The 16,827-nt window shown below is 37.1% G+C and overlaps 1 protein-coding gene across 1 annotated transcript; it reads right to left on the minus strand.

Moving 5' to 3' along the window:
• Positions 1 to 7,106: 7,106 nt before the first annotated feature.
• Positions 7,107 to 10,243, minus strand: LOC145010715 (F-box only protein 6-like). The gene is made up of 2 exons (XM_078969227.1): positions 9,932 to 10,243; positions 7,107 to 8,462 (listed from the first exon to the last, which is right to left on the minus strand). Exons 1-2 carry the CDS (start codon positions 10,105 to 10,107, stop codon positions 7,253 to 7,255), a joined length of 1,386 nt encoding a protein of 461 aa, XP_078825353.1. The 5' UTR covers positions 10,108 to 10,243; the 3' UTR covers positions 7,107 to 7,252.
• Positions 10,244 to 16,827: the final 6,584 nt, after the last annotated feature.

Raw genomic sequence — 16,827 nt, forward strand, 5'->3', positions numbered from 1 at the left:
GAAAATACCTCAATAAACTCAGATTTGCCCTTGGATCTTTGCACTACAACTCGTTTCCTTGCTTCTTTCTTCTTCTCCTTCTTCACACCTTCACAAAATGGCACCAAATCACTTATAAACTCTCAAGGGAGGATTAGGGTTCTCTCACTGTGTTCTCAGGGTGAAAGTGGCGAGAATGAGGCTATAATGTGGTTTAAATAGTGGGCAAACCCAGGGATTTAGGGTTTCACCCAGACGGACGGACTCGCCGAGTCCGGGATATGGACTCGCCGAGTCCCCGGCTCCCGCGTGCACAAAATACGCGACCCAACTCGGCGAGTCAGGCTAGAACTCGCCGAGTCCCTCATGAAAACTTAGACAATTAACATACCGGGAACGGGTCGTTACAACAAGCCTTGAACTCCTGAAAAGAGAGAGGTAATGCCCCTAACTGACTAGTTGCAATCTTGGTGCGAAAGGCCCCTAAGCGATCATCCAATAGCTCCATGATCCCCTCCTTGAAGGTACCAAACATCATAGGATTTGCATCCAAAGTGCCATGAGTGATCTCTGATGTAATGAAATAGTGTATCCTCTCATCAATCGGTTCAACACCAAAGCCTGAACTAGAACCCCCTCCATGAGTGCCCACCACCATACTGCAATGCAAACATATAAACAATCAGAACATACTCAAGGGAGCTCTCGCACTACATGCTCCTTAGGATCTCCTTGATTCAAGTACGGATCCTGTGCTTTCAATAGTACGGGCCCAATACTACCATTCCACACTTATCCGTACTTTCCTAAAGAATCATCCTGAATCCTATAAGTCACTTCACTATGGAAACTCTGATGAGCTCTATGCTAAACATCATACATATCATGTTATATCACTCCCTATGCAGTTATAGTGGTTCAAAATCAAATATCGGTCAAGGACCAATATTCGATATATAGGTTATCGTGGTGGGATATCGGTATTTTTATGTTATGTAGGGCCTTTGTAACCTTGTGTTTTATTGGATGAATACATGGTCATTAAGTAAAACATATAGTAAATTAGAAAATGTTTGAAGCAAATGTTTATCAATCTCATAAAACCCCCACCATATATCTACATTTTAATAATAAATGAAGTGACTGAATAAAATTTTTAGCTATAAACACTATTTCACCGCTATCCCACCGATATTTGTCAAATATCAGTCAAATAGCGGTCAAATATCGGTCAATATCGGTCACTATCGCCGTTATTTGTGGTACCGCTATTTTACCAGCTACTGATAACCGCTATCCCACCGCTATTGACTGCATAGATCACTCCCTAGGCTTTCATAGGAATCCTCGTCCCACTTGCTTCTACAATACTAGGAACCTCTACCAACAATGGCAGTTGCCTTATGCATGCAAATTATACATAATACGAGATCAAATAGACTGTCAAATAAATGATTTTACCTTAAGCCCACAACCAGACAAGGAACACGAAATAAAGCTAAATCAATCATTTAAGGCTATATGATCCTAATTGTATACAATTTTTTAAACATACACTTTGCTAATAGACTTTAGGTAATGCATAACATCCAATTCCTCATAGGCTACAAGGAATCACACAAATTAGAAAATTCTATCATGCAATTCCTGAAGGTATCCTTAGCCGTATTCTAGCATGAAATTCACATAAATGCAAAATACTCATGTATGAGTATTTTGGAAATCACTTATTTGAGCTCAGCTGATCGCACACATAACACCCCTTTCTTTGTAAAAGTCTTTATTTATTTTTAAAAATTTATTTTCTTTCAAACAAACATTATCAATTCCTCAGTTTGAGTTCAGAAACACCCGAGAGTGGGCCCGAGTCTCTCAAACCAAGGCTCTAATACCAACTTGTAGCGTCCCAAAAATACTAATAAAAAATTTCATTTTCAAACCATCAAAACCATATAAACATTTTTTCAAAACCAATCATGGTAAAATGTATCTCTTAAAAATCAAAGTAAAATGATAATAATCAATGCAGAAAAAGCCATGTAGGGGGGGGGGGGGGGACTATGTAGTTAAGCCATACCTTTCCCTTTGGAACTGGAAGTACCAAAAAATATTTAAACCACAAAATTGTAAGCAACGAACTTAGTGAGTTCCCTAGCTAAAATACCACATACTATACATAAAATTGGGCCCCGCCGATCATAACAGTCCTTGTCCATATAACAGGATCCATCCATCATACAAGCAGGGACCACCTAACATACTGTAACGCCCGTAAATTCGGGCTAGCCAATTCAGATATAATAAGCGTTAAAAATGACTTTTTGATAGAAGATTAGTTAGAATAAATAATCTTAAGCAAAGTATAATATATGTCACGAGGATTTCGTACATATAAAGAACACTGAAATCCAACTTATAACGAAGAAATTATGACCTATCGAAGTTTTGCGACAAAATTGGCACGACTCCGCGTATCGTAAAAAGTAAAATTTGACAAAATACTTTGTAGCATTAGCAATCTAAATGAAAGTCATAGTATATGTCAAACCGAGAGCGTGCATATAGAGAACGTCCAAATCTGACTTCATTTGAGAAAGTTATGAATTTTCTAAGATTTTGCATAACAACATACAACTCGGAAATCAAATTTTAGATCGATCGATTTTAACCGACACAACCTAAATGAGAATTGAAGATCTCATTAATAAAATCTCAGCGATATAAAGACAGTAAAAAAACAGAAGTCAGATGATAAAGTTATGAATTTTTAACAGACTTCAATTGTCTAATCATGTTAAAATATAACTTTAAAAATAAAGTCAAAATTAACCGACTGGGTCTAAACAAAAGTCGTAGATCACATCGATACCTACTCATGGATATAAAAAATGTAAAAAACGGAGCTCGTATGCGAAAGTTATGGATTTTAGAAAATAGTTAGTTTTTGGAGTAACCAACGAGTGACACGTGGCGTAATCTGAGCCACTACTTCCTCCCCACGCCTTGCCACCAGATGGTGACAAGTGGCCATCGAACGCCCAACGGTTAGCTAGGGAATGCCCAACATTCTTCTTTTAGAGTTCAGACAACCTATAAATAGAGGCACAAATAGCTTCGTTTATTCAAACCTTTCTCACAACTTCTCTCCCAAACACCCCTAAACCCTCAAGGCTTTTCCCTAGCATCCCTAGGTGTTAGACGTGAGTCCCAAAGCACCGAAAAGCCCTGAGAAGAAGAGCCTTTGGATCAAAAGTTCTGCCCACGCAAAGCCTGGTTTCTCACTAAACCCCCTCGTAAGTGAGTTATGTTTACCATACTTTAAGCATAACTTATGTTTAAGTTCATTATCGTTATTATGAACCTATAAACAAGATTTATCAGTGATTCCGAGTCGTTATACTGATTGATCTACTTATGTGGATAACGTTGACGTTGTGATTTAGTGAGGTGTTTAAAGTGGGATTTCCAAATAGTATACTTCGTATACCAAACGGGCCCTACCTCCGATATGATCCTACATGGTTGTTCCTTACTTGATAGATCATGAAAGTAGACTCTGAGTTAACAATGAATCTAAAGTTCTAGACTAATAACTAATCGCAATAAATAATAGACTAAAACTTAGTGATAGTAATACCAGGTTTCGTCAACGGAAAAGACAATTGTTTGAAGCGAAGTGCTGCCCGAATTTTGAGATGTCACTTTAACAAGTGAGTGCATAGTTACTTTCATCTTACACATAGATATGAAATATTTAATATTAATACATGTTATATGTACTTATTATATGTGTTCTAGATATCCATGCTAGATGAATGATTTATACATGTTTTACTTGATTTAAACTGTATATGTATTTTTATACCTATAGAAATATTGGGTAAAGATGGGTAGATGAATGATGAAAGATGAAAGATGATATAAATGAACATTGTCTTAGTGCCCTATATATGAACATTGGCAGCTGCGCCACAACCTGTAGGTGAGTTTAAACTACGTGTTCACCAGATGTACTCTAAAAATCCTTGTGGTTGCGCCTAAAGGATAATATTGGCAGTTGTGCCTAATAGTTAACATCATAATCCTAGCAGCTGCGCCTAAATGATAATATTGGCAGTTGTTCCTAATAGATAACATCATAATTCTGGTAGTTGCGCCTAAAGGATAATATTGGCAATTGTGCCTAATAGATAACATAATAATCCTGGCAACTGTGCCTAAAGGAAAATATTGGTAGTTGTGCCTAATAGATAACATCGACAACTATGGACTGAGTGCCTCTTAGATAAACCCTGGCAGTGATGGACTTTGTGCCTATTCCTTAGGACAATCCTTAGGAATAAATATTGAGGAATAGATGATTCTTAAGGAATATACTTAAGAATAAAGAAGATAATGGGGATGGGTAATTGGGTTAATTGTTTGATGATTAAACATAATAATTATATTATTATGGATTGAAAACCCTATGTACTCACCAGGTTTTCCAACCTAACCCACTCAGTTTATTTTTATCACAAGTATCGATGCGATGATACATTACACTGAGAGATTAAAAAAGACGTAAATCATTAGTGTAAATGAATGTAAGGTCTGTTTATGTTTATGTTTTTGTATTGATGATGACAACCCAATGTTTTAATATAAATAAATACATTTATTCGGAAATGCTTTGATAACATCTTTATCATGTTTTCTGGGAACAAATTCTGCAATACCATTTTTCAAAAAGGGTGCTCTGATTTTTAAATAAGCATAAACAAATCGGTCTTTTATGATCCTGAAAATAGGGATGTCACACATACAAACGAGCACCCACCAACATACAATTTAAGAGTCAAAAAGACAACTAACATCCTACACAATATAGTGAGAATACTCACCTTCCTAACAAAGTCAGACAAACCACAACTCAAGTCATGGAACACATGCTACAATCCACAAAAGGTTAGGAGCTGCTCAATGAAGTCTCAAGGCCGGCCAAGATGCTCTCTACACTACAAAAATCCTTCATCTTCCTTCAAAAGCCACCAAGAACAACAAGATGAGCTAGAAAATGGAGAAGCGAGATTAGAGTTTTCTTCAAGGGGGTTAGGAGGTGATGAAGGATGAGGGTGGAGAAAACCCTAGCCCTCACTTCCTTTAAATAGGGTCTAAATTCGATAATTAGGGTTTTCCCCTGATCAGATGTCACGTCATGACCAACAGAGTGTCACCTCGTGACTCCTAAATGAAATACGTGCCTCATATGGCCATGCCACGTCGTGATGATACCTTCATCACGTCGTAGCCAACACAAAACTCATAATTTACTTTAAATTCCATACCTCGAGGATCTGGATGTTACAACCCTGCACCGAACCGACAAATAATGACCCTGGTATGGCTTTCCAGCCCAAAGTCCTTCCCAGCATAGCGACGAGAAAGTTTCCTAGCTACACAACATTATCAACAGACAACCTAAGTAGTGCACCAACCACCACCAACATCCTTTCTAAACCAATCGTAGCTCATAGTAGGAAACAAAGGACACCTTTGCCAATAAACGTCATTGTTCCGCATCAGGACTGACGTTCTTGTCTCCCTAAGAAAGAGCATTCACCTAGGCCTTAAAATATAAGGCCAACGACCATACGACTAATGGTAAGTTCTATAAGGTTAACACGCTCTCGAAATATACTAACTTGATCGGCGAAGCGTCCTCCCGAGATCTCCTCCCGGAGTACGGTTGACGAAATCATCTCTAATGTTCCAAGGCTCGATTACTAGCGACCATTCCATAAGAAAAATCCGAGAATATCACTTCGCATAATTGGCGCCATCCGCTATTATGACAACCGATACACAAGTGTTGAAGCATGACGTAACCCTCGGTAGCTAAGCAAAATGGCTAAGTGTTTATGAATGTTATGCAAAAAAATAATGTCTGGGTGATACAAAGATATGATTTGTGGATATGGGAATATCAGTTGAAGAGTGGGTGCAAAGTTACCAATCCCCTTATTGTTTTGCTCATCAAAGAAGAAAGTACTTTTGGTTACTTTTCAAACCATATCTTTTATGTAGATTATGGCAGTCAAGCATGGGAGGCATGGTCGTCTGTACGCCATAACTTAGCATGGTCTGGTCTGGTCTGTATGTTGTACTTTTCTTTGCTATATATAAAGGGCTTTGGTTATAGTTCAAAAGTGTGTCTGGTATCTATCTTGTAAACAAAACATTATCTGAATACAAGTCTCCTTATCCATTTCCACTTTTGTTGTTCATCACTTATTAACTTTAAGCTTGCAAGCAAGTTTGGTTAAGATTCAACGAAGTATCTTACTTGCTTTTATGTTTATCTTGTAACTCCTGTTCTTATATTTTCGTATAAACTGTTATAACATTACACATCTTAATTTATCGTTGAGCCGATTAAAGATCCATTGAGCTTAACTTACATTCTGCAACATTACCTTACATCTTAAAATTCTTCTCTTTACAATTGGTATCAAAGCCATAGTATTTGCTTTTTAACTTTTCTAAAAATATTAATCTTGTTCTTAAGAAAAATCTCCGATTTAAAAGACTTTTTATACCACTTAAGCTTATCTTTTTCAAAGTTTATGGAATTATGGCACATTACTCGTTAAGCATTTCTAATAGTGTTGGGGTTCTAATCGAACTCCACTGCTCAACAAGTAAATATCATCACTGGTCTCAAATAATAAAAAAATATTTAAAAATATTTAGTAAAAAGACATTTGAAAATCTATGGAGGAAGGATGGCATGTCCTAATCCTCACTCCATGTGATGATAAAACTCAAATCAAATTAGGTGGAGGAGCTACCATGAAAGATGATTATTTTAATTAGGATGGAAAATATCATGAAAACAAAAAGGTGCCAATGTCGATTCATCGATGTTGGTTTTCAATATTTAGCTGATATAAGGTGTTTACTAAAGCTTAGTGATGAGTTGAAGGTTGACATTGTTCATCACGACAATCAACGTACCACCTACGTCATGAAATATGATATGTTTCACGAGTAATATGATTTTGTATGAGATTTCAAGGCTGTTTCTATGATTGAACTTGATTTGCTTACAAGTTTAATCGCATCACCTTATGGATGGAAGTTGGATGTATTAAAACAAACATCATTCATTAATATTACACATTCGTGGCACTAGAAACATAATCCAAAAGAGCATCGTAAACATATTATATTTAACATTACACAAAAACAAACGATCAAGATTAAAACAAGGCCTTCCCCCTTGGCCTTCACTCTAAGCCTTAGCAGTAAGACACGGATGAAAAGCTGTCCCACAAGCAATCCATTGTCGCTTCCTACTATGTGGGAGCACACAATTGGGAACCTTAAACCATTCCTTCCTAAAAACATCATAAGTAACCAACCGATTCATCATCTTAGATCTCAAAGACAACATAAGCAAACCTCGGTTACCCAAACAAGACATCTTAATGTGCTTTCCATAAAACTCCAAGCACCATACATTTGGCATTCTGTCAACCTCCTTCCACAAGAGAGTCATCTTCTGAAGCTCCCATATGCATACACACGTGGCCGCGTTTTTTGTCAGCAACCCCACCAACATAATCCGGCCGCCACATTCCGCCAGGCTCTGGTCACTCAGGTGAACAGGGGCCGGAACTGTAAATTGCTTCCAAATTCCATTCGCCACGTCATACCCTACTATCCCATCCGGATCCGACCTTAGAAAATACATCCACCCGTCTACAGTCACCGCCTGTGACCTAAAGTTCAACGACAGCGGGAGTTTCACACTCGCCGGAATATTCCCGGGGCACGTCCACGTGTCGGTCTTGGAGTCGTACACTTCATACTCACCGTCCGACCCCACCCACATAATCCGGTAGCCACTCTGATTCAGACTCATCATCCCTACGGCTACCCTTGACCAGACTTTGACTGATCTACCCTTCAACTCTTTGAATGATTTGGTTAAAGGGTTACACACGTAGAAGCTCCGGTGACCGATGTCAAGAAAACATACCAAACCACCGGCGGCAGCCACCGGAAGAAGGATCATCTTTGTGGGGATGGCCGGAGCGGTGGGGTGGTGCCATTTTCCGGCGACCGGATCGTACATGGCTCCGGTGTTGACGTTTTCGTGAGTTCTTGTGTAGAACCATGGTTGGGGTGGTTGTGGGAGTTGGGAGCATTGAAGGGAGAAGCTGTTTGAGGTTAGTAAAGAGTTCCATTTCTGGCAAACTGACCGGAACCGGAAGAAGGCGGCTACCGGAAGTCGAGCGATCACCGCCTCGTGTAAATCTTCCGGAAACTCTTTCCAGATTTCTTCTTCCATTGTCTTGTTCGAAGGGCTTTCTGGTAATTTTCTTTCCTTCCGACTTCTCTTTGTAGGTGGGCCCAACATTTTGAACTTTCCGCCTCTCATTACAAGATCATAGCAATCATCTTCTGAAGCCTTTTCTTCAAGGTCCATATAACACCATCTGCAAAAAAAAAAAAAAAAAAAAAGTAATCATCAATTTAATGCTGTTCCTTTAAGATCCACTATATTAAGCAATCATGAACATTTAATTCATGCCAAAACTGTTTTTAGTGGATGATGATCAATAATTCAATATGCACAAAGAAAGAAAGATTTGAAATCAAGAAACTTGTTGAAAGTTTCATATAATTGATTTGAGTTCCTTTTGCCATTAGAAGACTAAAAAGCATAAAGAAAGATGAAAGCAAGCAGACACACATAGGTACACAATGAATATCATAATTAGCCATTACTACCACTAAAAAGGAATTAGAAAGAAAAGGAAAGAGAAAACAGAAATACAATTTGTAGAGAGATATTATTTAACATTAAAACTGCAATCTATCCTCATGAGATATAATGCATAGACTTACTTTTTATGAATCAACTCAGCAAACAGACAAATCTCTAAGATTGAGTGCGTGATTGTAAATAGGAGTTTGAGGTTTTAACAGAAAAGATTTTGACAAGAATAAATTTGAGTATTTGAAGTTTCAATCTCCAACAATTCCACATGTTGCTCACCCATTGGTTCTCTATGTAGTCCATGTTTACGTACATACATGCTTCAGCTTATTGTCCACTCAAAAAAAAAAAAAAAAAAAAAAAAAAAAAAAAAAAAGGGACGCCAATACATCCACATTTGATGATTTGAAATAAAATATTCTATAAGAATCAGTACGTGGGATGAACCCTAAACTTTGCCCCAATTTTGTTGTCTATTTCAATGTCAACTAGGAAAACATATTTTTTGAGGCTCAAAAGCACTTAACTCACCATAAATAAGCCACAAAAAAGGGAAAGAATTCAATCCCACAAAAACAAAAAACATACAGCACAAAAAAGGGATCAAGTTACAGGAACATGCTTCCAAGTTCCAACCAGTATCTCTTTTATATAGATTTCATGACATACACATGTAATCAGGGCAGATCTATTGCTTAGTTGTGTAGGAGATGCCCCCTGTGAAAATTTTCATGGTCAATTCTTAGTTTACTATACATAACCTGAACACAAAGCACAAAAGGCATTCAAGATTCATATTACTTTGACAATACTCGGTTTGGAAAGGCAGATTCGAGCAACAAGTCCATTAAAAAACAAAAAGTTCAAACTCATATTACCATGAATTCGTTATTTCGGGCAAATTAAACATAATTCATAACAAAAGGTCAAAAGTACTCACTCACATAGAAAGAGATACAAAGTAGGGAGAACAAATTCCAAATTTATAAAATTTCAAAACAATTGATCGATTCTCAATCAAAAGCAACAGGTCGACTTAGGGAAGGAACAATTTCAATGAAACAAACAAATTCGAAGCCAAAGCAAACCAAATTGCAAAGGAATTGAAACTGAAATTATACACATAGGTAAAGTATGGGAATCGATCTGAATAACTAGGTAAAACAAGGGCATAAAAACAATCACCTGTCGTTATGAAGTTGCGGCGGTGGTGCGAGTATCGTCGGAGGTTGATGATGGAAGATATACGGTAGAGGAGCGGTCGGCAGCGGAGGAGGAAGAGGAGTGCCGTAGAGGTCTAAGAGCTCTTGAACTTGACCGATGAGCTGCCTCAACATGGCCAGCCCTTCTACAAACAACATCTACATATCACCTCCTTCCTGTTCATCATAATCATCCCTCCGCCATCATCATAATACCCCACCTCCACCCCCTTTCTCTCTCTAGAATACACTTTCTCTCTCTATATCTATATGTTTGTATCTATTTGTGTGTGTGCGGGGGATTTTGTTTTTCTATTTTTCCGTAGAGAAGAGGGGAAAATGAAATTGGGTTAACATTTTCTCGATTGATTTTTATTTTTTATTTTTTATTTCCACATCGGCAAGGCCCATCAGGATTATGAGTAGTATTGTATTGAGTATCGACCAGTACGCTACTTTTGTTCTTTTTCCATTTCCCCGAGAACTTGATTTTCTGTCTTCCCAATTTGCCCTTCGACTTTCATTTTTAATATTTATTGGATAAATTTTTTGATTAAATAAATACAAGGGCAAATAACAAAAAAAATCTCAAATTTTACATATTTAGTTAGCAAAAGCCTTGTATTTATTTTTTCATGGCTTCAATAATTAAGACCTAATAGTCGGTTAACAAGCGGTAACGTTACTTAGCCAAACACTTATTTTATTGAAACAACATATAGTTGATCATCTTTCGAGAACTGTCACCATCAAAAAGGGTTTCATGCATATGAATGTTGGGTAGAGAGGTTTGAAAAGGGATTATGAAAATCATCATTGTCATTTCATTGAGCTCGAGAATTCTTTGTTGAAACACACTGCAAGTTCAAGGTAAGTAGATGCTAACATGAAATTAAAGTGTAAGTGAATTTCTTCCTCACATAATGATCACTAAGAAGTTCGATTTTGCACATTACAGATGGCTTCTACTCCTGGTACTAAGAAAGACAAAGACAAATGCTCTGAGAAGGTATATGTTGAAGACTCAGACTCAGATGATGAAGTTTTTTACTTCAGTTTCTTGGATTTTTCACAAGATACCTTCAAAACCCCATCGAACCTCTGTAATGACCCTTTTCTTAACTTATAGTGTGATGAAAATATGTTAAGGATGGGTATAGATGGGATGGGGGATGATCATAATGAAAATATGTTAAGGATGGGTATAGATGGGGTGGGGATGTTCATAATCGAACTGATAACAAGGAGGTTGAGCATAGCCGCATACTTAAGGTAAATAATGAAGAAGTTGGTGTGGAGTATAGGGTCCATGATCCAAATCAACATTGGAAAAAAGTGAAGCATGAAGTGTGTGAGTGTTATGAGTCCCCTACTAAACTAAGATTTGCATTAACAAATTATGCAATCCATAATGGATACCAAATTTACTTTGAAAATTGTGATAGATTTACGATTATTGCTATGTGTGGCAAGAATTCTAATGATCCAAAGTCATGTCCTTTTAGGGTAGCAACTGGTTGGAAGTATAATGAAAGGACATTCCAAATTAATTCGATTATTAAGACTCATCTTTGTGCTAGGAATTACAAGTTTGGTGGCTTAGTTACTTCTAACTGGTTAGCCAAAAACTACTTGCAAGATGTCATCAGGAAGCCCAATATGACACTGAATGAGATGAAATACGATGTTTAGAGGAGGATTTCAGTTCGTGTATCCAAAGGGAAATGTCAAAGAGACAGATCACAGGAAAAGAAGATGATAAAAGGAAGGTTAGAGGTTCAATATGCTAGGGTTTGGGACAATGCAACTGAAATCATCAAGTCTAATCTAAGGAGCACATGCAAGTTCGGGTATATGGCAATCTAGATAGAATCAACTATTTCAAGGGGTTTTATGTATGCTTCAAGGATTTCAAGGATGGATGGATTAAAGTATGTAAAGAGGGATAAGATTGGATGGATGAATCTTTCTTGAAGGGACGGGTAAAAGGTGGTAGAGATGCAAACGATCATGTCTTCCCAATAGCATGGGCAATGGTTACATTTGTGACTAAAAGACAATTAGTATCGGTTCATTAAGTTATTGGTGGATGATTTGAATATTGGTTGTGGTAATGGGTTAGTTATAATTCAGACCAACATAAGTTATGCCTTTTATGCCTTTGAACTCAAGATGTTCTATGTATACTTCAGGCTTTTAACATGTTACTATGTTATCATATTATAGGAACTACTGCAGGTTGTGTCACAAATCCTTCTACATGTTGAGCACGGACAATATGCAAGACATATATTTGCAAACTTTAGGAAAAGATTCACATAATTAGAACTGAAGAATCTATTTTGGGAGGTTGCTAAAAGTACATTGGAAGGGGACTTTACATCTGTAATGGAAAAAATCAAGAACATCACAAAATCACGTTATAACTATCTCACGACATGACAGCTAGAAACTTGGGGAATGGCTTTGTTTACAACTATATTTGGTTGTGAGTTTGTAGAGAATGACATTTCATAATGTTTCAATTCTATGATAAGACACATGAGGAAGAAACTGAAGAGTATTTAAATTGAGTTTAGAATACGAAATCAATCACTGAAAGCAATAAGAACACGATCGTAAATAATATATTATTAGCTCATTAATCATCTGAATAGTACACGAGTTCTAGAAAGAGAATACAAGAACAAAACGTGCAAAAGCTACTCTTTACTCTTATACTTACTGACTAGACATTAGACTTTGACATTAACAGGTGCCTTGCAAAATACATACACTTCGAAGTACAAGACCTCACACCTAAATATTCCAAAACTAATTTCAACATCTCACTATACATTTCGCACCCTACAATCTCCCCCTTAGTGAGAGAAGTTGAAATCATGTTATTAGCTTCATAGTATGAAGAAGTACTCTGTGGATCTCCATATACCAAAGTATTGTCTTTCAAATTTCAGTCTTGTTGATTGCTTCATTCCTTTTGCGGTTATTGATTTGAAGAAGACGACTTGTATACTGGGAATTCATGTACCTATGTACATCGCAAACTTGAAACAAAAACTTCGCCATCCTCCCGTTCTTGTTTTTGCAATTAAACACCACTCCCAAGGGCTTATGAATGATTTCCCCATCTTCATATTCATCAATGATGATATTCCCCTTTAGCAAGGATTGGGGAACCTTCAAACTCTTGTTGACAGCCATAGCCATCTCAATATCAATGATTGCGAGGCAATCATAATATTTATCAATTAACACCCTTGATATGAGCAAAGCCAATAAGAACATAATCCTTGTTGTTTTCTAGAAGCTTCGTTACATCCACATTGCTTAAAATCATTCCTTGACCAAGTCATTGAAGTTCATCAATGGGAAATCATCTATCGAAAAATCACAAACCATATTATTCGCTCTAACAACCACATAGCGAAAATTATGTAGTATGCCTTCGAACAAGTTTTCATGAGAAATCGACATCACTTTTATGATCTTCACAGATGACCACATCTCCTCTTCACTTTTTCCCAAGATTGCATGAAATCACATCTTTATTCTTTTGTATTCTTCTTTGTCATTGAATCGATCAACTGACTTGTATTAAGAAGACATGAACATTATATGATTTATTGGGAAATCAAATTCATTAAAATCAGAGTTCTCAACCTCAAAAATATTCTTTGGTACTTTGCGAAAATACTCAAATTTCCCAATTAAAATAGTTTCCTCAATAGTCTCGTAACACCAATGCCTGTTTGGATCTCCCTTGTTCAATTTTAGTGGATCATTCTGCCTTCTCCTTAATATACTATTGACTTGCCTTTACCTTTCAATCTCTAAGGCTTGTTGCTTCTTCCTTTCTTCGTCTGCAGGAATAACCTCAACACCTTTTTCTTTGTCTCCCAGATTGTTTTTCATAGAAGGTGACATAGGGCTCAAACCAGAACCTCCAGCTCTTTCTCATATAACAATCCCTTTCGTAATAGGTCTTGTTGTGGTTGTAGTTGAGGTTGTTGTTAATGAAATTGGAAGTCAAGTGGGTTGTCACAACTTGCATTTTGCTAGGAAATTCTACTCTTAAGTAATCATTCACCTAGTGTAATTACTTGTACTCTAAGTGAATACTCTAGTTCATACTCATTCGAATACATCTCATATGCTCAAATAAGGGTTGGAAACCCTAGATATCCCATTTCCAGTTCTTTATGGACTAGGATTCTCTTAGTGGGTCTAATAGACCAATAAACTTTCAAATGGACTATTTGGGCTCTAATTGGACCCACAATCATGAAACTAGATTTTTTTGGGCCATGTGGGCCTAAAATAATTCATTTCCATCTCTAATAGGCCTTGTTGGGCCATAAGATCCATTCCTTTTATGCCATTTTGGGCCGTGAGTTACCCACAAGGGCCCAATGGGCCGAAAAAAAAAAAAAGGCTTGGAGCTTCACAAAATTTCAAACAAGGCCAAGGTTAGGCCCAAATCATTTCATTGTTATTACTCTAGCCCAAATTCTTGGCCCAAGGTGTTTACTAGACAAAGAAAAAAAAAAAAAAAAAAAGAAGAAATGGGAAATTATGAGCAAGTGCCACCTCAATATTGCATGGTGGTCACCCATGCACCAAAACCCCACATATAACAAGGTGATATCTCATATATCTAGGCAATCCTTCTCTCTCCCTCTCCCCTCTTCAAAACTCACGGCCATAAGGCCTCCTCACCATTATTCTCACTTTCTAAAACTCTCCCAAAAAGTCTCTCAAGAACTCTCCTACATTTCCTCTCTAAATTTTCGAGTTTTGGTGTGTACATTCAAGAGGATCTTCATTTAGATCATTAACTTTGGTAAGTTCTTACTTAGATCTATGATTTAACTTCTTAATCTCTTCAAAAATCTCCTCTTACCACCTCAAATTCGTGACCATGCTCCCTAGAACTCATCAAGATTCGAAGATCACTTCAAGAAGCTAAATAGAGTCATAACTTACACCACCTTCTTCTTATCTTCATCAAAACCGAAATCCAAACCCCAAGGTGAGTTCATACCCCCTTGATTTCTGTTTTCACTTGTTTTTGGGGGGAGAATACAAGTCATATGTGTAGATCTATATATTTATGCTTGATTATGTGTGTTTTCTTGAAACATTTGGTGATTATGTGTTGATTCCTTCACTAATCTAAAAAGATGTTAAGAAACTTGAAGTGTATCACTAGGATCTCCATATGGATCATGAGAAAAGTATGTTTTATCACATATAATGCATTTAAACTTTTAGATCTGGGATTTGTACACTTGAAATAGCAAAAATGAGTGTTGTATTCAAAGATCTATAAGCTAAACTCACTAAACAGCCCTTGACTGGAAAGTTTTGGTCCAATCTCGGACTGTTTTGACCATCCAAATGGAAGTATTTTTCAAAACTGTTTTACATGGATAAAGTTCAGGTTTATACCTTTAAAATGACTACTCGTACATTTTCATACGATTTTTCTACAATTTTTGGCGAATTTTACAAAACTGCCTATCATATTTGAAATAATTTCGGACCAACCTGTGAAGGTGAACAATTTCACACTTGTTAGAAGCCATCAAAAATTATGAGAAAATTTTGGAACAAAATAGACAAGATTTCTAAACTTTGATAGTTTACGGATCCAATTTTCGACTTACGATGATTTTTCTACAAATTTTCAAACAACTAGGTCGAAAAAGTTCAAAAATCAGAAAATATGCATTTTCACATAACTCAAGTTAAGAATGTTATTTTTGACAAAAAGGGATTTCAAAATGTTGTTTTCACTACAAAATAGTTATCAAAACAAGTTTTGAACAAAATGGAGACCAAAGTGTTATTCTTATAAAAAAAATTGGGCCTTAATCCTAAATTTTTGGCTTATTGGGCCAAGAGCATCATTTTACGAAAGTGGGTTTTAGATTTCAATCATGTAAATAATCAATGCCAAAACAAACAAAACAATAACAAACACGAACCCGACACGATGAAATACTAGTACCTCGACTATCGGCGATATACAATACACCCTCAACACCAAAATCGTTATCAAACGAATTGGTTTGGTCTCGAACCAATAAAAATCCAAAACTACTAACACGACGATACTATGACATTACGACATTACGATTCATAACCATAACGATTACTATTACAATGCGAGTGTGCGCAGACGTCTATGCACCATCTTTGGGCCCAAAAGTGTAAAATCTTGTTCGTTGAGCCTAGCTAGCCCAATGACCTGATCTTAAGGCCCGAAGGTCTCTCTCACTTACGAAGTGTTGGGTTTTACCGATCCGACATGACGTAACAGGACTTTCAATGGCAAACATGCTGCTGGACCCCAAGGGTTCTTCAGTGCTGCTAGTAAAGTCTGTAACTCACGATTGCGAGTTGGGCTTCGGGCCCTTCGCAATTGCATTTGGTCTCGGACGACGCGGGGAAACCCCGAAGGTTTCGTACCTTTTTCCTTCCCTCCGGTCGTGGGACTTTACAAGTCCGGGAGGATCGAGTCGCGTGAAGATTTACGAGTGACGCCTATAAGGATCGCTTGTAAGGTTGTTGACTTGTCGTTTTCACTAACGCTTGTCCCAACACTTCACCACCCTCTGTATTCTCGATGCCTCCGGAATACAACGATACAACGATAGGAAAACGTCGGGTTTTCCTAGGATTTCAATAACGATTACAAATTTCCGATCGAATTTTACAACTCGTACGCTTACATCTATAGAAAACAAACAAGCATACTTACGGATCCACACATTTTTTTTACCATACTATTTTCAGAAAATATCGGATTTTCTGGTGGTTTTCGAAACGATACAAACATTGGATTTCAAACATTACTTATGAACTCACCAACAT

Source organism: Lactuca saligna, chromosome 8 (assembly GCF_052625555.1).
Source record: "Lactuca saligna cultivar CGN05327 chromosome 8, ASM5262555v1, whole genome shotgun sequence".
NCBI lineage: Eukaryota > Viridiplantae > Streptophyta > Magnoliopsida > Asterales > Asteraceae > Lactuca > Lactuca saligna.

Coding starts and splice junctions, on each gene's coding strand:
- LOC145010715 (XM_078969227.1), bottom strand. CDS start 10,107: ATGTTGTTTGTAGAAGGGCTGGCCATGTTGAGGCAGCTCATCGGTCAA. Junction 8,463..9,931: donor CCGCAACTTCATAACGACAG/GTGATTGTTTTT, acceptor TTTTTTTTGCAG/ATGGTGTTATATGGACCTTG.